At 40.9% G+C, this 26,384-nt stretch overlaps 1 protein-coding gene across 1 annotated transcript in view; it reads right to left on the bottom strand.

Annotated features, from left to right (window-relative positions):
* Positions 1 to 26,384, bottom strand: part of WDR27 (WD repeat domain 27) — a 755,361-nt gene that overhangs the window by 510,976 nt on the left and 218,001 nt on the right. The window contains exon 14 of the mRNA XM_075862730.1: positions 19,847 to 19,925. Coding sequence (XP_075718845.1) covers positions 19,847 to 19,925 — 79 coding nt within the window. The remainder of the gene's footprint in view (positions 1 to 19,846; positions 19,926 to 26,384) is intronic.

The raw sequence follows: 26,384 nt of genomic DNA, 5'->3' as shown, positions 1-26,384 counted from the left end.
TACTAAAAGTTCCCTACCCAATCCCCAGATCACCCTGGACTATAAAAATAGCTCCGCCCTTCCACTCCTTGCCTAAGCGTTGTTGTTGTCTACCCATGTTCATATCGAAAACGGTCCCTTAGTTGCATCTTGCTCCCAGTGTTCCTGTATCCTGTTGCTGTGTTGTCTCCTGTACCTATGCCTTTATTTGGAGTCGTGTGTGTCATCTGCCACGCCTGGTGTCAACTGCCACAAATGCTGTCATCTGCCACACCTGCTGTCATCTGCCTCGCCTGGTCTCACCTGCCACGCATGCTATCAAATACCACGTCTGGTATCATCCGCCACGTCTAGCGTCATCTACAACGCCAAGTTCCACCCGTGCCAAAGCCTCTGCTACTGTCTGGACTCTTACAGGTACTCTTGCGCTAAAGACTTTGCATAGACTTTATAGACTGTTATTTGGCTAGCTACAAGTCCGCTAAGGCGAAGAAGAGTAGTGTGTCCACATACCCCTGGATCGTGATAGTTGCAATATAATGTATACAATCCAACATGAGCTTCTTGATGTCAGTCCTGCACATTGACCCTTAAAATTGATCATTTGACTTTTTTGTCATCCACAATTTATAATATGAAAGATAATTATACTAATAAAAAATTTCATAAATAGCTATAGGAAATAATTAGTAATACGTAATGAGATAACGTGTAGAATAACTACTTAGTAGTTTTGTCCCCTGTGCAATGCTGTAAAACAACACACAATTTTCCTCTGCTGAGCTTCTCAAATAACCTCTTACATTGCATGACAAATTACAGTCTCTGTTAGTGTCAAGGTCACTGGCAGCATTACAGTAAATGTTTAGTCTGCAAAAGATCCAAACATTCCTCCAAATACTCTGTATATAAGACAGGCAAAGCATATCCAGTCATAGAAATGAAAACAACTGATAGTAAACATCTACACACTATACACTAGTGATGCTTTCTGAAATATTGTCTATATAGTGTAGGATATGGTTATATATTTATGGACTTACAAACTTGCAGGACTTCTTACAAAATGTGGACCTTAACAGAGAGAACATAATATACAGAAGCCACATAACACATTCAGTCAAACATATGTCTCCACCACTTCACACAGATGAGGTCTGGTATGTGAGTTACTCATAGTGGTATAAATTACACTCTGTGTGGCTTAAACATATTTCTTTGAGTCGAGACATTTCCCTTGTGAGTTCCTAAATATAGTTTTTTTAGTAGAGTTATAGCATATAGACAATATTAACCATATAATGTTTCTACCAGCTCTAAGTTATAATGTCTAAAAACTGAAATGGAACTTTATTTATAGTTTGAAATATATTATTCTTTCTATTATGTTACGCACGTAAATCTTATGTGTTGTTGAAGAGTTAAGCAGTTTTTTACTACAGTGTGTTTCTAAAACAATTATATATTTTAAAATTGGCGACATTTCAATAAAGAAATATGCTATATATAAAGGGATTAGAGTGTGCAAACAGGGAACATTAACTACTTAAGGACTTAGCCTATTTTGTCCTTAAAGGGGTTTTCCCACGAGGAACATTTATGACATATCCACAGGATATGTCATAAATGTCATAGATGCGGGTTCTACCTCTGGGACCCGCTCCTATCTCTAGAACGGGGGTCCCTAAACTCTGTTTTACCTCTTTGTGTGTCCGCTGATTTCCAACCATGACAGTGAAAACAGCATAGCTCTCTTGAGCTATGCTGCTTTAGTAAGCCCCATAGAACGGAATGGTAGTTACGGAAACAGCGTAGCTCGCATGCTACGCAGCTTCCGTAACTGCTATTCAGTACTATGGGAGTTACGGAAACAGCGTCGCTCAGCTTGCGACGCTGTTTTCCTAACTCCCGACCATAAAGTCAGGAAGTGGCCAGGAGTCAGTGATAGCAGACCCGCATCTGACATTTATGACATATCCTGTGGCTATGTCATTAATGTCCCTCGCGGGAAAAACCCCTTTAGGATGCAGCGATTTTTATTTTTTTTTCTTCATCGCCACATTCAGAGAGCCATAACTTTTTAGATTTTTCCTTCAACTTTATGAGGGTTTTTTGTTTTTTTTGAGGGACGATTTGTCGCTCTCATTGGTACCATTTTGGGCTACATAGCATTTATGTATTAACTTTTAGACTTTCTTGGGGGGGGGGGGCACAACAATTTTGCCATTGCTTTTTGTTTTCTGATTTTGGTTTTTCAAGAAACCATGACAGCACCCCTGAGAGGACTTCCTATCCGATGGACAGTAAACCTAATAAAGTAAAAGTGGATATCTCTCCACACACCCAGTCTATTGCAAGTAGTCAGGATGATCAAATTGACAACAAGGTAAATATTTAGATAAATTTCCCAATTTATTTATTTTTAAACGCCCCCCCCCCCCCCCCCCAAAAAAAAACGTGCAAAGAAACTTTTGGGATGATAATTTTAAGTATACAATATGTCTATAATGATCTACAGGTATATATGAGCACATAGCTTTATACACTAACAGAGATATTAATAATGGGGGGATACTGGGGGTGCTGTGAGGGGTTCATGAAACAACGATTACCTTTAAAAGTAATCAGCCTTTTACCCCTAACCCATGAAAGCACTCATGGAGATATACATGAGTATAATACATATGAGGGTGGGACTACAGCCTGGAGGACTTTCCTACCAAAGGCCATGTCAGAAATTTGTAAGGGTTAATGTCTGAGAATGGTATGAGAGAAGGGGAAAGTAGCTGCTTTACAAATTTGGTTCAATGATGCATTGGCTTTCTCTGCCAAAGAGGTGCATACTGCCCTGGTGGAATATGTCCCAAAAAACCTGTGGGGTACAAAACCCCGACTGGAGTAAGCTAAAAAGAAAGATAGCCAGTTTTCCCATCTGCCAACGGTGGATTTATTAACAGCCCCTCCACTATTAGGACCCTGGAATTGCAGTAATACATTTTCAGTGGATCTCCTAGCACTAGTAACCTTTAAGTAGTTAATAAGTCACAGAAAATAAGTCACAGTTCTGATTCTGTTTGGTAGTAAAGAGATCTATTGAGGGGAGTCGACACTTTGCTATTATCATTCAAAACACTTTTGGATTTAGTGTCCATTCTGACTGGCTTATTTTCACTCTGCTCAAGTAGTCTGCTACGTGGTTGTCCCTGCCTCTGAGGTCTACTGCCAAGAGCGATAAGATGTGCTTCTCTGCTACAAAAAATATCCTGTTCGTAAGGCCCATAAGCAAACTTGATCTGGTTCCTCTTTGTTTGTTTATGTAAGCTACTCTTGTAGTGTTAAATTTATACATTGCGGCAGGATTTGGGAAGAGCTATCTGAATAGCTTGTAGTACTGCATGAAGCTCCTTAATATTTGAGAAGGATTGATTCAACTGGGGACTCCAGAGTCCTTGGTGGAAGAAGGAATTGAAGTGGGCTCCCCAGCACCATGGGCTTGTATCCGTAGTTATATTTACTACCTGAGCTGTTACCCAAGGAACTCCTTTCACTCGATTGTTGATCTGTAGCCACCATATCAGAGACATGAGGGCATCTGAGGAGAGAGAAAAGAGGCAATCCAGACTAAATTTGCTTTTGTTCCAATCTGAATTGAGGCCATTTTATTGCTGGGATACATGATTTTAGGAGTCCCAGAATGGGCATTGCATGCATAAAAGATGTCAAATGTGAAAGCAATAATTCTGATACTCTCTCCCTCACCAGAAAGGACATCTGATTAACTGTGGAAGAAAGGACATCTGATTAGTTGAATCGAGAAGAATTCCCAGAAAAATACATCCTTATGATGGAATGAGATTTCAATTCTTTAGTTTTATGTTCTAACCCAGACTTGTTAAAATTGAACAAACCATCTGAAGTTGATTTTTTTTAATGAATCTACTGAATTCCCCACTTTTTGAAAATCGTACAGGTATGGAATGAGCAGAATATCCTGTGTTATGATAAATTATGTAGATCCTTGGAACCTGGGAAATTCCAAAAAGAAGTGTTCTGAACTGAACATGAGTCAGGATCTTGTTTACTACTACGACTACCCTCAGGAACCTCTGATGGGGTTAAAATATTGGGACATTGTAGTAGAAGCTTTCCAAGTCGACCGAGGCCATTACATAATCTGGAAATAGGAGATTTACTGGGTAAGAGAGAAACTCCATGCAGAAAGGGAGAATAAAATCCTCTGCCTTGTTCTACTAGGGGGACTTGAACTAGAACCTCCTTCTCTATAAGAGAAAGAACCTCTGATTCTACAATTCCCTGCTTCAGAGTGTCCCCCTGAACATTTAAGGGGAAAAAACTTAATGGGGGAATGCTAAGGAATTCTATGCAATACCCCGGTGTTATATGTTTAGGATCCAGTCGTTTGAAGAGATTTCCTGCCATTGCTAGACGACCCACTTTTCCTCTGGCGTCATTGTTCTTTGTTTCTGGTTTCATTTTGGGAAGTAAACAGAAAACCTTTTCCTTTCTTGGGGAATCTAGATTTTTTTAATAATACTGGTTATGGCCTTTTTGATTTTGTATCCCTGCAAACTTGTGGGGACAAAAGGAACTGAATTGCTTTACTTGCATGGGAAAGCCCTTCCTTCTATCAGAGGCATTTTCGAGTAGATAATCCTAGAAAAGCCCAAAAAGAAAGTCTCCTGAGCTGGGAGGAAGTACAGCCTGCCTTTACAACCAGGGTCACCTTTCGACGATAGCCCTTCTTGAGGAATTAGAAAGGACAGAAGCTTTAGCAGATAAGTTGACCGAATCTACCGAAATGTCTAGAGGAAAGAATTTGTTCCCTAGAGGTCTTGTCTGTGATATGTAGTTCAAATTGGAAGATACATATTCTGAGAGAATGGGCAATACAGATGGCAGCTATGCCATATTTATAGACTGCTGCGAAAGCCACACAGGTTATTCGAAGGTAATAGTCAGCCTTTATTTCCATAGGGTCAGATAAGGAGTCGGGGACTTAATAGGGAAGGGAACTTGGAGGCTTTATCCCAAATTTTTTAAACCTCTTCCTCAAATGGATATTTCCATTTAAAGATATTAGGTACCAAAAACTTTCTGTCAGGGTTCTTCCATTCTCTTCTAGTTAAACTGGCCCCATTCTTACGTATAGATAAAAATCCTTGTTTTCAAGGGCCTAGACCTTCAAACATGACGTCCTGTTTGGAACGGGATTCTTTATGGTTTCCGATATTCATGGTCGCCTTTACTGCCTTTAGCAGTTGGTCTGTGTCCTCAGTCAAAAACAATACTTTTTTATCGTCATCTGAGGATATATATTTACTGGAGTCTAGTTTGCCTTCCTTTGCTATAACGTCTTCCTCTAAAGAGGAGTATGACCTGCCTGTGCGCAGAGGAGAAACTGGGTAAATTCCTCTTTTTAAGGTGTTTCAGGGAACTCTTAATTTTAGCCTGCACAATTTTTTTTAATGCTAGAGGCTAAATTAGAAGATCCTTCTGCCATGGCAATATTTATTCATGGCTGGCATAAATAACTTCTGAGTGTAAGATGTAGCCAATTTATTTTTGCACATTGCACATTCTCTATTATCATTTTTAGACACTGATTTCCTAGGCCCTACTGTCTCTAATGACCTGATAATGCATATAACAAATAGTTAATTCAATATTTTGTCCTACCATTTTGAAGAGGAAGAATGCCTCCTGAGAAATGTACCAGACTTGAGAATCTGGTGGCCTCTGAACAGTCCATGCACCCGGCTGCAGAAACTGACATTGTGGTATTGCAGTACCAAAATCCATCTTGAATTTCAGCCTGAATTGGCTGAGGACTAGCCGGGGTAAGCCTCAGGCATTGGCACTCAGAAAGCCACTCCTCCCCGCTGGGTTAGACACTTCCTAGACGTACCGCGTCACCAGAAGTGACAAAACACATAGAACGGAAAGGTAAATATAACCTCTTCCTCTGGCCACATACGTTGCGCCAAAAGTTCCGGCCAAAAAGCCTGCCCTGCAGGTGCAACAGCAATGACGTGCTGCTGTCAAAAGAGACTTACGCAGACAGAGATGCCCGATAAAAGATAATAATAATTCCATTGGGGTCCACAGTCCTAACTGTGTCCTTAGTTACTGGAACTTTTTCCCAGGCAGTCCCCAGGCTATCCCATCTGGAGGACAGGAAATCTAACCTAAGTGTGTGGAGAGGTATGTCCACTTTTATCTTCACTGGTTTCCTGTCCATCTAATGGGCAGTACTCTCTAGGGGTGCTGTCATGGGTTACGGGTAAAATATGTTAGCTTTATCCTACACATCACTACGATACCAAATATATATATAATTTTATTATTGTGCCCAATAAAAGCACTTACCAGTATATTGAAAAAAGAGAATTTGTTTGTTTCAACTTTGGACAATTTTTTTTCTTTAACCCCTTACCGCACAAGGATGCACCGGTACGTCCTGTATTGCAGTGCTTTAAAGGCACCGGGACGTACCGGTGCATCCTGGCTAAAAACTGTCACCCTGTCAAAGGACAGGGTGACAGAACTGTACCATCAACTGTTTATGACAGTTGATCGGCACAGTAAGACGGCAGGGGACCAATCACAGTGGTCCCCGGCCGGCGAGCGATGTGATTGGTCAGTCACAGCAGACTGACCAATCACAGCTCCTTGAGAATGTGTATGTGATGCCGCTGGCTCAGAAGCTGAGCCAGCGCCATCACCGTTGGGTATCGGCTGTCCGACACCCCGCTGTAATGGCCAGGTCCGTAGCTAGGCTCCGATCCGGCCGATTAACTCCTTAGATGCAGCGATCAAAGCGAGCACTGCATCTAAGTGGCTTCTAGCCTCTCGGCAACCATGATGGTTGCAAATCCAGCCGATTAACCCCTTAGATGCAGCGATCTCTGCATCTAGGTGGTTAGATCGCACCCTAGGGTTGCTAATGGCAATCATCGGCACCCGCGGGGGTGCGGTTGCTATGACAACCGTAGCCTAACAATGGCTTCCTAGTACGGAAGCCTACTAGGCCCTGCTGGGAGCCTAATAGGCTTGCTGTCAGTGAATATCTGACAGCTCTAATACACTGCACTCTGTAGGTGGTGCAGTGTATTAGAATTGCGATCAGGACTTCATGCCTTCAAATCCCCTAGTGGGACAAAAAAAAAGTTGACACAAGTTAACAAAAATGTTGTAAAAAAAATAAAAGTTTCACGTTAAAAAAACTATAACAGCCATTTTTCCCAGTAATAAGTATTTTATTATAGGAAAAAACGTAAAACAAACACATATGTGGTATCACCGCGTCCATAACGACCCGAACTATAAAATTATCATGCCTTTTTACCCGCACGGTGACCACCGTAAAAAAATAAAATAAAAAACTATTCCAGAATCGCTGTTTTTTAGTCAATACCCCTCCCAAAACAGAATAAAAAAAGGGATCTAAAAGTTTAATGTACTCCAAAATTATACCATTAAAAACTACAGCCCATCCCACAAGAAATAAGCGCTAAGGCCTCATGCACATGACCGTAGCCATGTGCACGGCCGTGATTTTTGGGTCGGCCGGCAGCTGAGAGTGACCCGCGAGCAAATCATTTATTTTCTATGAGCGTGGACCGCAGAAAGAACGGACATGTCTTATTATGGCCCTGGGCCATGCACGGACCGTGGAAACCCCGGTCGTGTGCATGGCCCCATAGAAATTAATGGGGCCGCAATTCTGGCGTGGATTTTCCGGGGAATTGCGGCCGCAAAAGCACATTCGTGTGCATGGGGCCTTACACAGCTTTTTTGACGGAAAAATAAAAAAAGTTATGGCTCAAAGTATATGGCGACACAAAAAATATATTATTTGAAACAAAAGTGATTTCATTGTGCAGGCGCTGCAAAACATAAAAAAAGCTATATACATATGGTATTGCCGTAATCGTATCGACCCTGCAGAATAAAGTAAAATTGTCATTCATAGTGCATGGTGTACGCCGTAAAAAAAAGTATAAAAAAAATTATCAGAATTGCTGGTTTTTGGTCACCTTGCTTGCCAAAAAATGAAATAAAAATTATCAAAAAAATCGCATGCACCCCAAAATGGTACCAGTGAAATCTACGGATGGTCCCGCAACAAATAAGCCCTCACACAGCTCCGGAGGAGAAAAAATAAAAAAGTTCTGGCTCTCAGAATATTGCAATGCAAAATGTACAGAGCGTTCCAAAAGCGGATAAGATCAGGCGCCATTTATTAGTGTGACACCGGCCACATGTCTGCGGAATATTATTTATTTACCCCATTATTATACTCTCTTATTTGTGCCCTGATGTACCCCGCACAGATTACATATGCCCCCACATCATAAACTGAAATACCAGCAAAACCCCAAACAAAACTACCAATAAGAAAAATCTGCACTCCAAAAGTCAAATGGCACTCCCTCCCTTCTGAGCAATGCAAAATTACCAAACTGCAGTTTACGTCCATATACAGTGAAGGAAATAAGTATTTGATCCCTTGCTGATTTTGTAAGTTTGCCCACTGTCAAAGACAGGAACAGTCTAGAATTTTTAGGATAGGTTAATTTTACCAGTGAGAGTTAGATTATATTAAAAAAGACTAGCCAGTCTCCAGACCTTAATCCCATCGAAAACTTATGGAGGGAGCTGAAGATCCGAGTTGCCAAGCGACAGCCTCGAAAATTTTAATGATTTACAGATGATCTACAAAGAGGAGTGGGCCAAAATTCCATCTAACATGTGTGCAAACCTCATCATCAACTACAAAAAACGTCTGACTGCTGTGCTTGCCAAAAAGGATTTTGCCACCAAGTATTAAGTCTTGTTTGCCAAAGGGATCAAATACTTATTTCTCTGTGCACAATGCAAATAAATATATATAATTTTGACAATGTGATTTATTTTTATTTTTTTAATATAATCTATCTCTCACTGGTAAAATTAACCTATCCTAAAAATTATAGACTGTTCATGTCTTTGACAGTGGGCAAACTTACAAAATCAGCAAGGGATCAAATACTTATTTCCTTCACTGTATATGGCATCTCCATACCCGGGAGAACCCGCTTAACAGTTTTAGGTATTTGTCTTCAGTGGCACGTAGTAGGCACAACATATTGTGCACTAAACTGGCATATACCTGTGGAAATTTGCAATTGTCACTTTGCACCATCCACTGAGCATTCATTTGTAATAAAAAAAACAAACAAACCTGTGTGGTCAAAATTCTCACTACACCCCTTAAAAAAAGCTCTGCCATGTGCCCAAACAGCAGTTTAGGGCCACACATGGGGTATTGCCGTACTCAGGAGAAATTTGGTAACAAATTGTGGGTTGTTTTTTCTCCTATTATCCCTTGTGGGAAAAAAATGGTCGCAAAACTACATATTTTTGGGAATTTTTTTTTTTTAATTTTCACTGCCTCATTCCAATACAATCTATGAAACACCTGTGGAATCAAAATGCTCACTACACCCCTAGATGATTACCCTGAGGGGTATAGTTTCCAAAATGGAGTCACTTCTCAGGGGTTTCTACTGTACTGGTACCTCAGGGGCTCTGCAAATGCGACAAGGCGCCAAAAAAACAATCAACCAAAATATACATGCCAAGTAGCACTCCTGCCATTCTGAGCCCTGCAGTGTGTCCAAACAGCAGTTTATGACCACATATGGGGTATTGCCGTACTCGGGAGAAATTGCTTTACAATTGTTGGGGTGCTTTTTCTCCTTTATTCCTTGTGAAAATGAAAAAATTCAACATTTTAGTGGAAAGAATGTAGATTTTCATTTTCACTGCCTAATTCCAATAGATTCAGCAAAAAAACAGTGGGGTCAAAATGCTCATTATACCGCTAGATAAATTCCATGAGGGGTGTAGTTTCCCAAATGGGGTCACTTTTGTGGGGTTTGCACTATTTTGGCCCCTCAGTGGCTTTACAAATGTGACATGGCGCTGCAAACCATTCCAGCAAAACTTGAGCTCCAAAAATCAAATGGCGCTCTGTCCTTTCTAAGCCCTGCCGTGTGTCCAAACAGCTGTTTATGGCCAAATATGGTGTACTGCTGTGCTCAGAAGAGTTTGCTTTACAAATGTTGGGGTCATTTTTCTCCTCTATCTATTGTAAAAATGATTTATTAGAAAATTTAGATTACACTGCATAATTCCCATAAATTCTGCAAAAATCTTGTGGGGTTAAAATGCTAACTATACCCCTAGAAATATTCCTTGAGGGGAGTAGTTTGCAAAATGGGTCACTTTTGGGGGTGTCCGCTGTTTTGGTCCCTCCATGGCACTGAAAACTATTCCAGCAAAATCTGCTCTCCAAAATCGAAATGGCGCTCCTTCTCTTCTGAGCCATGCTGTGTATCCAAGCAGCAGTTTATTACCACAAATGGGGCATTGCCGTAATCGAGAGAAGATGCTTTACAAATGCTGGGGTGCTTTTTCTAATTTATTACTTGTAAAAATTACAACTTTCTAAGATGTTTCAGAAAAAAGTCGATTTTCATTTTTACAGACTAATTCCAATAAGTTTAGTAAATAAACTGTGGGGTCAAAATGCTAACTATACCCCTAGATCAATTTCTTGAGGGGTGTAGTTTCCAAAATGGGGTCACTTTTGGGGGGTTTCCACTGTTTTGGCACCACAAGACCTCTTCAAACCTGACATGGTGCCTAAAATATATTCTAAAAAAAAGCGACCCCAAAATCCTCTAAGTGCTCCTTTGCTTCTGAGGCCTGTGTTTCAGTCCATTAGCACACTAGGGCCAGATGTGTAATATTTCTAAAAACTGCACAATCTGGGCAATATATATTGAGTTGCATTTCTCTGGTAAAACTTTCTGTGTTAAAGAAAAAAATGTATTACCAATTAATTTTGGAAAAAAAATGAAAACTGACCAAACGACTAAAGGGTTAAGAAACTTTCTGAATGCTGTTTTGAATGCTTTGAGGGGTCTAGTTTTTAAAATGGGGTGATTTATGGGGACTTTGTAATATATAAGGCTCTCAAAGCCACTTCAGAACTGAACTGGTCTCCGAAAAAAATGCCTTTTTAAATTTTCTTGAAACTGTGAGAATTTGCTGCTAAAGTTCCAAGCCTTGTAATGCCCTAGAAAAATAAAAGGACTTTTAAAAAATGATGCAAACATAAAGTAGACATATACGGGAAATATTAACTAGTAACTATTTTGTGTGGTATTACTATCTGTCTTACAAGCAAATACATTTAAATTTAGAAAAATGCTAATTTTTGCAAACTATCTCCGAATTTTGGGCTTTTCACAAATAAACACTGAATATATTGACCAAATTTTACCAATAACATAAAGTACATTGTGTCCCGAGAAAACAATCTCAGAATCGCTTGGATACATAAAAGCATTCCATAGTTATTACCACATAAAGTGACAGATGTCATATTTGAAAAAACAGGCTGTGTCCTTAAGGGGTTAAAAAACTTAAAGCTTATAGGTGCGAGTCCGAGCTCTGGGACTTGCACCTATGTCTAGAACTAGTTCTGTGTTTTAGCATACGTATTAATTTCGTCCAATATTACACAACATTACAAAACAGCAAAAAAACTTTAGTCCTTAACCCCTTGCGTACCTTCGACGTACTATTATGGCGCAGGAATAAACTGTCACTATGTGAAATCACATAGTGACAGAACAGCGACGGCAGCTGTCATTGACAGCTAACCGTCTCTGCTACCGGCCTGGGGACCAATTAGCAGTCCCCAATGCCGGCGATTGCTGTGATTGGTCAGTCTCTGAAGACTGACCAATCACAGCCGTCTGTGACGTCGTCTGCAGGAGAAAGCTCCTGTCACTTTCTCTGATCTCCTCACTTCTGTGAGATACGTGAGGAGATCAGAGAAAGCGGTGTAAAAAAAAACAAACACTTTTTATTAACCCCTTCCCGAAAATGGGCGTATAGTAACGCCCTGAGGATGAAGCGGGCACAGGAGCTGTGCTCGCTCCATCTTCATCGGATGTCGGCTGTAATATACAGCCGACATCCCACTGCAACTACAGCGATCACTGTCCTCTCCGATCGCTGTAGTTTAACCCCTTAAATGCCGCTGTCAATAGCGACAGCGGCATTTAAGTGATTGATACAGAGGGAGGGGGCTCCCTCTGCACCCCATTGCCAGGTACGGGAGCCTATTAGGTCCTGCCCAAGGCAGGACGTAATAGGCTCAACTGTCAGTTGTAAAGTGACAGTTACAATACACTGCACTACATCAGTACATACAGAAGTAGTGCAGTGTATTGTGCAGGGGATCAGAAGATCAGATCTTCCAGTCCCCTAGTATGTGTAAAATAAAAAGTGAAAAAAAAGTAAAAAAAAAAGTTTTAGATAAATAAATAAATACAAGTTTTACGTAATAAAAACAATAATCGCCTTGTTTCCCTGATCAAGCCCTTTATAATTAGAAAAAAAATGAAAAAAAAGACAAAAACTAGACATAATAGGTATTGCCGCGTTCGTATCGGCCTGACCTAAAAAAATATCATATTATTTATCCCGCACGGTGAACACCGTAAAAAAAATACCATAAAAAACAATGGCAGAATTTCCTTTTTTGGTCACGTTTCAAAAAAATGGAATAAAAAGTGATCAAAAAGTCGCGCGTAGCCAAACATGGTACCAATAAAAACGACAGTGTGTCACGCAAAAAATGTATGTACTCCGCACAGATTACATATGCCCCCACATTATAAACTGAAACACCAGTAAAACACTAAACAAAACTACTACCAAGCAAAATCTGCGCTCCAAAAGCCAAATGGCGCTCCTTCTGGGCCTGGCAGTGTGCCCAAACAGCGGTTTATGACCACATATGGGGTATTACCGTACTCTGGAGAACCGCTTAACAATTTATGGGGCGTATGTCTCCAGTGGTACAAGCTGGGCCCAACGCATTGGGCACTGAAATAGCATATATGTGGAAAATGTCAGCAACATCCACTGTGCACTAATTTCTGCAAAACCTTTGGGGGTCAAAATGCTCACTACACTTCTAGATGAATTCCTTGAGGGGTGTAGTTTCCTAAATGGGGTCACTTCTCGGGAGTTTTCACTGTACTGGTACCTCAGCACAATGCAACATGGCGTCAAAAACAAATTTTGTAAAATCTCCACTCCAAAAACGAAATTGCACTTTTTCCGTTTAGACCCTTGCCGTATGTCCAAATAGCCGTTTACAACCACATATGGGGTATTTCCGTAATCAGGAGAAATTGTGTAACACATTTTGGGGTGTCTTTTCTCCTGTATTCCTTGTGGAAATGAAAAATTCTGAGCTAAAGCTACAGGTTATTGGGGAAAAAAAATGTTTTCATTTTCACGGACCAATTCTAATAAAATCTATAAAACACCTGAGGGCTCAAAATGCTCACTACACCTCTAATTTAATTCTTTCAGGGGTATAGTCTCCAAATTGGGATCACATCTGGGGAATTTCTACTGTACTGGTACTTCAGGGACTCTGCAAATGCGACATGGCCCCCAGAAACCAATTCAGCAAAATCTGAGCTGCAAAATCCAAATGGTGCTCCGTCCCTTCTGAGCCCTGCCGTGGGTCCAAACAGCAGTTTATTACCACATAATGGGGTATTTCCGTAATCAGGAGAAATTGCTTTACAAATGTTGAGGTGCTTTTACTCTTTTATTCCTTATAAAAATTAGAAAATTCTGTGTTTTTTCCAAAAAAAAGTCTCTTTTCATCACTCTTTTCACCACTAGAAAAATTCCTTGAGGGGTATAGTTTCCAAAATGGGGTCACTTTTGGGGGGATTCCACTGTTTAGGTCCCTCCAGGGCGTTGCAAACGTGACACGGCACTGAAAACTATTCCAGTAAAATCCAAATGGCGCTCCTTCCCTTCTGAGCCCTGCTGTGGGTCCAAACAGCAGTTTATTACCACATATGGGGTATTTCCGTAATCGCGAGAAATTGCTTTACAAATGTTGGGGTGCTTTCTCTCCTTTATTTCTTGCAAAAATTAGAAATTTTTACGTTTTTCCAGAAAAAAAGTAGATTTTCATTTTCACAGACTAATTCCAGAAAATATAGCAAAATACCTGTGGGGTCAAAATGCTAACTATACCCCTAGATAAATTCCCTGAGGGGTGTAGTTTAAAAAATGGGGGTCACGTTTGGGGGTTTCCACTGTTTTGGCACCACAAGACCTCTTCAAACCTGACATGGTGCCTAAAATATATTCTGAAAAAAGGAGGCCCCAAAATCCAAGAGGTGCTCCTTTGCTTCTGAGGCCTGTGTTTCAGTCCATTATCACACTAGGGCCACATGTGGGATATTTCTAAAAACTGCAGAATCTGGGCAATAAATATTGAGTTGCGTTTCTCAGGTAAAACCTTCTGTGGTACAGAAGAAAATGTATTACATATGAATTTTGTAAAAAAAAATGAAATTTGAACATTTCAGCTCTACTTTCCTTCAATTCCTGTAAAACGCCTAAAGAGTTGAAACACTTTCTGAATGCTGTTTTGGATACTTTGAGGGGTGCAGTTTTCAAAATGGGGTGTTTTATGGGGGTTTCTAATATATAGGGCACTCAAAACCACTTCAGAACTGAACTCGTCCCTGAAAAAAATCGCTTTTTGAAATTTTCTTAAAAATATGAGAAATTGCTGCTAAAGTTCTAAGCCTTGTAACGTCCTATAAAAATAAAAGGATGTTCAAAAAACTATGCAAACATAAAGTAGACATATGGGAGATGTTAATTGGTAACTATTTTGTGTGGTATTACCATCTGTTTTACAAGCAGATACATTTAAAATTGGAAAAATCATAATTTCTTCATATTTTCGCTAAATGTTGGTGTTTTTGACAAATAAGCAATGAATTTATCGACCAAATTTTTGCACTAAACTAAAGTACAATATGTCACGAGAAAACAGTCTCAGAATCAATTGGATAGGTAAAAGCATTCCGGAGTTATTACCACATAAAGTGATACATGTCAGATTTGAAAAAATGGGTCTGGTCCTCAAGGCCAAAATGAGCTGGGTACTCAAGGGGTTAACCCCTTCCCGACATACGCCGTATATATACGGCGCTGTCGGGAGGTGGTTCCCGCAAAGCGCCGTATATATACGGCGCAGTGATGGTGCGGGCTCAGAAGCAGAGCCGGCACTATCACTGCGGGGGGACAGCTGTATTATACAGCTGGCACCCTCCTGTAACTGCCAGGACCGGAGCTACTCTCCGATCCGGCAGATTAACCCCTCAGATGCTGCGCTCAATAGAGCGCAGCATCTGATAGGTTTTCACCCGATCGGCAACCCAGTGATGCAATCGCTGGGTTGCTGTGGCAATCGGACGCCAGAAAATGGCGTCCGAGTCTGCCTTGTACGGGAGCCGATGAGGACCCGCCTGCGGCGAGTCCTCATAGGCTTGCTGTCAGTGAATAACTGACAGCGCTAATACACTGCACTACGTATGTAGTGCAGTGTATTAGAGTAGCGATCGGGGCATCAGGCCCTCATGTCCCCTAGTGGGACAAGTAAAAAAAGTAAAAAAAAGTAAATAAAAATGTGGTAAAACAATAAAAACACACACATTTCAAATAAAAATAAAGCTGAACTGACTTTTTTCCCATAGTAAGTCTTTTATTATGGGAAAAACCGTAAAAATAAAAAAAACTATACATAATTGGTATCGCCGCGTCCGTAACGACCCAAACTACAAAACTATTATGTAATTTATCCCGCACGGTGAACGCGGTAAAAAAAAAACATGAAAAACAGCGCCAGAATCTTTGTTTTTAGGTCACATCTCCTTCCAAAAAATGCTATAAAAAGTGATCAAAAAGTCACATTTACTCCAAAATAGTACTAATAAAAAACGCCAATCCGTGCCGCAAAAAATAATCCCTGACACCGCTTTGTGCACGCAAAAATAATAAAGTTATGGGTCTTAGAATGTCGACAGAGAAAACAAATGATTTTATAAAAAAAGTGATTTTATTGTGCAAAAGCCGCAATACATAAAAAAAACTATATAAATTTGGTATCGCCGTAATCGTATCGACCCGCAGAATAAAGCTAACATGTAATCTAGGGCGCACTGTGGATGCAGAGAAAAAAAAACAATAAAAAACTATTCCAGAATTGCTTGTTTTTGGTAATTTCCTTTACCAAAAAATGAAATAAAAAGTGATCTAAAAGTCGTATGTGTTCTAAAATGGTACCAATAAAATCTACAGCCCGTCTCGCAAAAAACAAGCCCGCACACCGCTCAATCAACTGAAAAATAAAAAAGTTACGGCACTAGTAATGCGGTGATGAAAAAACATCTCAATGCGCAGGCCGGAGGGGAACATTCCTTCAGTTTTAGGGCCCTAGTATTTAGGAACTAGGAAAGGGAAGGGACATCCGCTGGAAGCGAGGGCGCCCGTATTATACCAGCGCAAAACTTTCCCAGCAATATTTCCCAAACTACGAAGGAGAAAAAGTCCCCAAAAGGTGCAGAGCGTTACAGAAGGGGGATAAGAAAGAAAACCGTTTATCAGTGCGACACCGGCCTGCGCATAACGGATCGCTTCACAGCGTAACACACATCTATGGATAATTGTATTATTTACCCCATGATTATACCCTCCTATTATGCCCTGATGTGCTCCGCACAGATTACATATGCCACCACATTATAAGCTGAAATACCAGCAAAACCCCAAACAGAACTATTACCAAGCAAAATCCATGCTCAAAATGGCGGTCTTTCCCTTCTTAGCCCTACAGTGTGCCCAAACAGCAATTTATGGCCACAAGTAAGGCATTACCATGCCCGGGAGAACCCGCTTAACAATTTATGGGGTAAGATTCTCTAGGGGCACAACATCTTGTGCGGTGAATGGGCAGATCAGTGGAGAAATTGCAATTTTCACTTTGCACCATCCACTGCGTATTCATTTCTGAAAAACACCTGTGGAGTCTAAATTGTCACTACATCCCTTGGTAAATGCCTTTAGGGGTGTAGTTTCTAAAACGGGGTCACTTTTGTTTGGTACATCAGGGGTTTTGCAAATGCAACATGGCATCCGCAACCCATTCCAGCAAAATCTACGCTCCAAAAGATAAATACCGCTCCTTTTCTTCTGAATGCTCCCATATACGTAAACAGCCGATTATAACCACATATGGGGCGTTACTGTACTCGGGAGAAATTACTTTACAAATGTTGGGGTGCTTTTTCTTCTCTATTCCTTGTAAAAATGAAAAATGTGTATCTAAAACTACATCTTGTTGGAAAAAAAAAATATTTTTCATTTTCATGGCTTAATTCTAATTAATTCAGCAAAAAACCTTTGGGATCAAAATTTTCACTATACCCCTAGATGATTCCTCAGGGGGTGCAGTTTCCCAAATGGTGTCACTTTTGGGGTGTTTCCACTGTACTAGTACTACAGGGGCTCAGCAAATATGACATGACACCCAGAAACCATTCCAAAATCCAAATGGTGCTCCTTCCATTCTGAGCCCTACCGTGTGTCCAAACAGATGTTTATGACCACATGTGGGGTATTATTTTACTCGGGAGAAGTTGCTTTACAAATGTTGTGGTGCTTTTTCTCCTTCAGTCCTTGTGGAAATGAAAAAAAAATACCTAAACCTACATTTTCTTTGAAAAAATGTAGATTTTCATTTTTACGGCCTAGTTACAATAAGTTCTGTAAAAAACCTGTGGGGTAAAACTGCTCACTCTACCCCTAGATAATTCCCTCATGGGGTGTAGTTTCCAAAATGGGGTCACTTGTTGGGGGTTTCCACTGTTTTGTCCCCTCAGGAGCTTTGCAAATGCGACATGGCCTCCGCAAAGCATTCCTGCTAAATTTGAGTTCCAAAAGCCAAATGGCGCACTTTCCCTTCTCAGCCTCGCCGTGTGTCCAAACAACTGTTTATTACCACATGTGGGGTATTGTTTTACTCGGGAGAAATTGCTCTACAAATGTTGTGGTGCTTTTTCTACTTTAGTTCTCTTGGAAATGAAAAAAAATTTGCTAAACCTACATTTTATTTGAAAAAATGTAGATTATCATTTTCATGACCTAGTTCCAAAAATTTTTGCAAAAAAACTGGCCGGTCAAAATGCTTGCTACACACCTAGATAAATTCCTCGAGGGGTATAGTTTCCAAAATGGGGTCACTTGTTGGGGGTTTCCACTGTTTTGTCACCTCAGGGGCTTTGCAAATGTGACATGGCCTCCGCAAACCATTTCTGCCAAATTTGAGCTCCAAGAGCCAAATGGCGCACTTTCCATTCTAAGCCCTGCCGTGTGTCCAAACAACCGTTTATTACCACATGTGGGGTACTGTTTTACTCGGGAGAAATTGCTCTACAAATGCTGTGGTGCTTTTACTACTTTAGTTCTTTTGGAAATGAAAAAAAATTAGATAAACCTACATTTTATTTGAAAAAATGTAGATTTTCATTTTCATGGCCTAGTTCCAAAAATTTTTGCAAAAAAACTGGCCGGTCAAAATGCTTGCTACACCCCTAGATAAATTCTTCGAGGGGTGTAGTTTCCCAAATGGGGTCACTTTTGGGGGGTTTCCACTGTTTTAGTTCCACTAGACCTGTTCAAAGCTGACATGGTGCCTAAAATATATTCTAATAAAAAGGAGGCCCAAAATCCACTAGGTGCTCCTTTGCTTCTGAGGCCGGTGCTTCAGTCCAGTAGCACGCTACGGCCACATGTGGGATATTTCCTAAAACTGCAGAACCTGGGCAATAAATATTGAGTTGCATTTCTTGGGTAAAACCTTCTGTGGTACAAAAAAAATGGATTCAAAATGAATTTCTGGAAAAAAATAATGAACTTTGTAAATTTCACCTCTACTTTGCCTTAATTCCTGCGCAATGTCTAAAGGGTTAAGAAACTTTCTAAATGCTGTTTTGAATACTTTGAGGGGTGCAGTTTTTAAAATGGGGTGACTTATTGGCGGTTTCTAATATCTAAGGACCTCAAAGCCACTTCACAACTGAACTGGCCCCTGTAAAAATAGCATTTTGAAATTTTCTTGAAAATGTGAGAAATTGCTGCTAAAGTTCTAAGCCTTGTAACGTCCTAGAAAAATAAAATGATGATCAAAAAACGATGCCAATCTAAAGTAGACATATGGGGGATGTTAGTTAGCAACATTTTTGTGTGGTATAACTGCCTGTCTTACAAGCAGATGCATTTAAATTGAGAAAAATGTTAATTTTTGCAATTTTTCCCTAAATTTTGGTGTTTTTCACAATAAATACTGAATGTATCGGGCAAATTTTGCCAGTAACATAAAGTCCAATGTGTCACGAGAAAACAATCTCAGAATCGCTTGGATAGGTAAAAGCATTCCGGAGTTATTACCACATAAATTGAAACATGTCAGATTTGAAAAATGAGGCTCTGTCAGGAAGGTCAAAAGTGGCCAAAGAGGGAAGGGGTTAAATGTATTTACATTAGGCAACCATGCGTGTTCTGCCCTACTTTTTACTATTAATAATCCATTTATATTCAGTGTTTTAAAACTAATGCAAAATAATTAAAAGGTATGTAACATTCTCATATACTTTATGCTTCAATTCCTTACCATTTTTCAAGATCTCTGCTTGCTGTCAGTGAATGGAGAGACTTCTTTACATCCAGAGGCAGTGAACCTATACAGATCTAAAATATCATAGCCCCCAGTTTACAGACCATGTCATTAGTTCCTAGAATGTTTATATTTTTTTATACTAGCCAGTATAAAGTCAGTACTTTTACAGTTCTGATTGAAGGAGATATATTTATTAAGCGTTCACAGTCGTGGTCTAGTTACCTTGGTGCTGTGGTGTACCCAGATGACTTAATCTTATTGTGGAAAACAAGTGGTTGGTCCTTCATTTTAGTTTGTAGCCCTGCATGGAACAAATAAAATATCTACAGTAAATATTTTTTTTATAAATTATATATTATTTATTTTTGAAGAAACAAAAAAAAATACAAAGCATAATGATCCATTAGAAAAGGAACATAAGATATATCACAGTATTACAGAGTATAATTCAAAACAACAATGGCAGGAAGTTATGACATAGTTAAATCCAAAATATTGCATATTCTGAAAAGGTTCTATGTGACATACAAATAATGATGCAAAAACTCCCGGTGGAGAACATGTGCTGTAGGAGCAAGAACTCCACACAATACTGTATTACATAGGTATACTCTGCCCACAAAACGTAGAAAACTAATTAAACATATATAACGAGATAATAGACAGGTACACAATGGCAAGGAGGTCGGTGGGGGAGGAAGGGAGCAAAGAGATATCCTAGTCGTACATGGGTAGCTAAGAAGAGGTTAATATAGTTAGTACGTAAGGTCAGGGTGGTCTCGAAGAGTCGTACATATCCCATGGTGACCAAACAGTGTTAAAGTGGTCTAGTTGATTGTTCAGAGAGGCTGTCAGAGACTCCATTCTCGTAACCTCCCTTAGGCTGGGTTCACACGACCATGTTACGTCCGTAATGTACGGAACGTATTTCGGCCGGAAGACCCGGACCGAACACAGTGCAGGGAGCCGGGCACCTAGCATCATAGTTATGTACGATGCTAGGAGTCCCTGCCTCTGCGTGGAACTACTGTCCCGTACTGTAATCATGATTACAGTATGGGACAGTTGTCCTGCAGCGAGGCAGGGAATCCTAGCATCGTACATCACTATGATGCTAGGAGCCCGGCTCCCTGCACTGTGTTCGGTCCGGGTCTTCCGGCCGAAATACATTCCGTACATTACGGACGTAACATGGTCGTGTGAACCCAGCCTAATTCTATTATGTAGAGCAGTCAGCGTAGGAGGATTCGTTTTTTTCCAGTGAGCTGCTATAAGACATTTAGCAGCAGTAAGCACATTTAGTAGCAATCGGGAGTGCACGTTCTTTAAGCCTTTAGGCGGTACATTGAGGGGAAAAGTCATGGCTGTCAGAGGGAGATGGATCTCCAGCACTTTATGGATTAAATCGTTAACCTCACCCCAAAAGGGACGCAGCAATCGGCAATCCCAGAAGATATGAGGAAGTGTCCAGTGAGGCTGTCGGGCAAGGAAGGATTAAATAAAAAGGACGTCATCAGAGATTTTAAAGAGGACAAAGAATATAGGGTATTAGAAAGCTTCCAAATATTCCTAGTAAACGACATTGAGCTAAGAAAGGGCATCGGCAAAGTGTCTGCAGCCCCAGACCACAACAATGCATTCGGATGAATAGGGGCAATCCAGAGTTTCTCAATCTCAGTCCATTTATTATATGCACGCAGCGAAGCCCAACTAGGGATCCTACGTAGATGTACAGCTAGATAGTAACGGTAGACATAGGGGACAGCTAAGCCACCTGATGAAATGGTCGAAAGTATGACTGATTTCGGCATTCTATGTCTTTTGCCCGTCCAAATATATTTTAGTAAGGATGGTTGAAACATACGAATATCCTTTCGCGGTATAGGCACCGGGAGAGTTTCCAAGAGATATAGGTATTTTGGCAAAATAGTTCTTTTAACTGCAGACACTCTGCCGAAGAAGGACAGGGGAGGGTGGACCACTTAGATAATAGTCTATTAATTTCCTAAAAAAAAGGGGAGAAGTTATATTTATACAAGGAGGTATAGGAGCGAGTAATCTGAGTACCTAAATATTTAATTGTGTCTTCTTTCCATGCATAATTAAAGGAGGATTTTAGGGTCGAAGTAAGCGACGGGGAAAGATTAATTGGTAGGGCTTGTGTCTTGGAGTTATTAATCTTATAGCCCGAGTATAGGCTATATTAATTTAGGACCAAGTGTAAGTTAGGTAAAGAAGTTTGTGAGTTGCGCAGTCAGGAGGACATAGTCAGTGAATAGGGAAATTTTAAATTCCCTATCCCATACCAAAATCCTTGAATATCTGGACTACTCCTGATACGGGAAGCCAGTGGCTCTACACATAACACAGAAAGAAGGGGGGAGAGAGGACAACCCTGACGAGTACCATTGGAAATAGATAGACTGAGCGGTCGCGTGTGGCAATTTAACCACTGCATTTGGAGAACAATATAATGCATGTATTGCAGTAAGAAAAGGGCCAGAGATGCCTATTGTTTCTAAGGTGGCGAAGAGGAAGGACCAATCCAGCCGATCAAAGGCTTTCTCGGCGTTCAAACTAAGGCGTAAGCCAGAAGAATCAGTTTTATTGAGAACATCTACCAGATCTATAGTACGTCTAGTGTTGTCTCCAGCCTGTCGGTGCATGACAAAGCCAACCTGATCTTTGTGAATCAAGCCAGGCAGAAGTGAGCCAAATCTATTGGCCAAAATCTTGGTAAATATTTTGAGTTCAGCATCCAACAAAGATATCGGCCGATAGTTTGAACGGTCAGATCGGTCCTTCCCCAGTTTAGGAATGACCGTAATAAAGGAATGAAGCATAGAAGGGGGGATTAATGGACCCGATAGGAAAGAGTTAAAGAGAGCTAACATGTGCGGAGATAGTGAATCTTGAAAGACTTTATAATAGAGGTATTTAAAAACATCAGGTCCCGGGGATTTACCATTAGGAAGTTCTTTGATAGTATCCTGTAGTTCTTCTATAGTAATGGGCGCATTGAGCATATTGGAGTCAGTAGATGTAAGATTGGGGAGAGGGCAGGATTTTAGATACTCCGAGCGACGTTGGGCACGGACAGATGGATCTGTAGGGAGTTGCGACGAGAGAGAATATAACTTTGTGTAATATTGGTGGAATATATTGGCCTGTTGGTTAGGATCAAATATCAATTGACCTTGTGTATCTCGGAGTACAAATGGGGCAGATTGAGATTTTTTTTATCACGCAATTGTGCTGCAAGCAACGAATGTGCCTTGTACCCCCTCGCATAATATCGTTGCTTAGTATACATTAGCAACTGTTCTACCTTGGCAATAGGGAGATCTTTCAATTTGCCCCGCGTCTCAATAATATGTCTAAGAGTAGATGTGGAGGGGAAAATATAAATTTTATTTTCTAATTTAGTGAGAGTCATCATCAGGTCTAAGCGTTGTTGCACCGTGTCTCGCTTGAGGCGAGAGGAAAGGGAGATACAGTGCCCTCAGAGAACTGCCTTGTGAGCCTCCCATATTGTGGATAACGTAGGGACAGAGTCCTTATTAAGAGTAAAATATGAGTCAATATGAGTTTTAAGGGAAGCCCTATGTACCGGGGATTTAAGTAGGCGTTTGTTCAATCTCCAATGACATATCCGGGTAGTCCATAAGTCAGAATGCAGATCGAGCATAATCGGAGCATGGTCTGACCATATAATAGGGCCAATGTCAGCAGACGAGGTTGAACGGAGGCCGGGTATGTTACCAAGGAATAAATCTATCCGGGTATGTGTGCTATGTGGGTGTGAGTAAAAGGTATACTGTTTAGCCGAAGGGTTAGAGACTCTCCATAAATCATATAAGTTATACTTACGGATCAATCAACTAAATGCCAATGTATGCCTACGTAGTTCTAAAGGCGGTGTGGGTGTACTGAAGGAATGCCTGTCCATAGTATCAGAGAGAGGGAGATTAAAGTCACCACCTATAAACAAAGTAGTGGACGGTAGGTGGGAGATTTTAGCCAAAACTTTTTCTAAAAAGGGGATTTGCAGTGTATTCGGGGCATACACATTACATAAAGTGATTGGAACACCTTTCAGAGTCCCTACGAGGATGATATACCGTCCCTGTGGATCAGTAATGGACTTAGTAATTTGCAGTGGACAATCTCTGGATATTAAAATTGCGACACCTGCCCTTTTCTTATTTTGAGTGGCTGTGTAAACAACAGGAAAATAAGGCAAAGCACATTTGAAAGATCCGGATGTGTCATGGTGCGTCTCTTGGAGGAAGGCAATATCTGCCTTTAAATATTTCAGCTCCTGGAGAACAAGCCGTCTCTTAACATTAGAATTTAGTCCCTTAACATTCAAGGAAATTATACGCGTCATGACAAATCCATAAGCACTGAATCAAAGATTACTATAAGACTCTGAGGGCCGACGGACCTGTACCCAGAGCGGAATGCTGGGAGGATGTATAGTATCCCTAGCATAGAAATCCCATTCCACAGACCAGATCTCCTAATAAAAAAACAAAGTCAGAGGAAAGAGGGGAAGAAATGGGGGAGACACACGAACAAAAACAATAAAGAAAACCATATATAACAACTTTGCGCTATCAAGTCAGTTATGTGACTATGAATAGAAATTATATTCCATATGAAGACTAGCAAAGTCGAGAAATTCTTGTGAACAAGCAACAATGAAAGCACTGGATGCAACATATGCACTAGGGGGATAGAAGAACCACTGGAAGCCAAAGATGTCAGCGACACAGTTACCAACCCCTGTATTGGGAATGTCCAAATCTTATACAATCCTGAATAGTGGCCCTCTGCCACAGCCTACATAAAAAAGAAAACAGTTCAGAAAGAAAGAATATTCAATATACAAAGAGAACTTTCAATGTGGTCTAAGCACTTATCAATGCCAAAAAGATTTTTAGCTCATAGGAACAAGATCTTTATCTTTGAGATGAAGGTTTGTGTCCCCGGTCAAATGTGGAGCCCCACAGAGTGGTGGATTCCTTCTTTGGGGATACTTTTTGCCAGACAGGAGGGGGTGGTGGCGGCGGTGGAGTAAGATCCGAGTTGGGCAATTTCGGGACCGGAATATCCAGAATATCACAGAAGGCTGTAAGACTGAAGGGAAATCCCCATCGATATAAGATATTGTTGTCTCGTAGGGTAGAGAGTAAAGGGCGTAATTGTCTACGCTTGTGCAGAGTGATCCAGGATAGGTCAGGTAACAGTTGGATGGTGGATTCTTTATATTGAATAAAAAGCTGAGTTCTGGCTTTAGCCATAATGGTTTCTTTAAGTTCATAGTCAGTGATGCAGAAAATGATGTCCCGTGGTAGAGGAGAAGCGCCTTTAGGTCTCAGAGCTCTGTGAGCTCTATCCAATTTTATATTATGTTCAGCAGAAGCACCTATAACATTGTTAAAAATGGTCGTCAGAACGTCTTTCAGATTCTCATCATGTGCAGCTTCAGGTACACCACGGACTCTAATAATGCTATGGCGCCCCTATTGTCAAGGTCTTCCAGATGTTTGTGGTAATCAGAGATAGCAGTATGTTGGGCCAAAACTGTAGTTTGTAGATGGGAGACATATTGGCGAGTGGAGCCATGTTCGTATTCTAACGACTCCATTCTACGTGAAATTTTTTGGATGTCTTGCCGTACTGCAGCTATGGCTGCATTGCAGGTATCTTTCACCTCGGCTATGAGTGACTAAAAGTCGTCTCTGGTAGGAAGCTTGCGGAGGTATGATAGCCAATCCTGTCTTTTAGGAGTGAGACTCTCAGAGTCTGATGAAGAGAGCCATGGTTGTGAGTCTGAGCCATGACCGCAAGGTTGCGGTGGGGTAGAGATGGAGAGGTTCTCTAACTCAGGTTCCCACCCTGACCGTCCCGAGTCTCTGGGACGTTTAGAAGAAAGGACGTCATCTTTTTGGGGTCTCGGAGGTTTGGGTAAGAGTGGAAAGTCCACAAGATTGAACGGTGAGTCACTGACCTGAGAGTCCCGTTGTGGAGAAGAGGGTGGCTCTGGAGAATCAACTGCCTCTGGTTCCCCAGAGAGTAGATTGGAGGCCATGACAGGAGATGGCGGCCGACCGACCTCGTGTCGGTCCATGGATCCCAACTTGGGAAACTGCTCAGGAGGCAGTGGAGTAGTCGTCGCCGGCGACTTCAACTTTGCAGTATTTGCAGTATTTGCAAGGGGATCTTTGTCCGCAGGCTCCGACGGACACCAGGAGGACTGTGACGTAGTGTCCTGGGAAGGCGCGGGTAATGGCGCCTGTCCCACCGTTAAGTCCGAGCGCAAGAAAGCATCCAAGGTCCCAGCACCTGGTGCTCCAGAAGATGCCAACTTGTTCTCCGGTTCTTTGGTAGAACGTCTCACCATCGTGAGTATGTATTAGGAGGCTAAATCTAGTATATACTGCCGTTTTTAGGCTGATTAATGGAGGAGCTCTGAATTGTGCGTCTTACTCCATCGGCTTCCGGGAACGTCCTCCCAGTACATTTATTACCCATTTTAATACAACAATTATGTACTTTAAATGAAGGCTTGCAATATATGCAGTCATAACTAACATTTTCCATATAATAGTTACAAAATGTAGAAATGTAAAGTGAAATTTCTTTCATAATCCAGAAATTGTTAAATTCTGGCACAAAACTACAATACGATGTGTAATCTCACAAGACCAGCAGAAGAAAACAAAAAGTAAAATCCTTTGATTAAAAAAAATAA

This window comes from Rhinoderma darwinii, chromosome 4, assembly GCF_050947455.1.
Source record: "Rhinoderma darwinii isolate aRhiDar2 chromosome 4, aRhiDar2.hap1, whole genome shotgun sequence".
Lineage (NCBI taxonomy): Eukaryota > Metazoa > Chordata > Amphibia > Anura > Rhinodermatidae > Rhinoderma > Rhinoderma darwinii.
The sequence above is the reverse complement of the archived record's forward strand: the minus strand, read 5'-3'. Positions and strand labels throughout refer to the sequence as shown.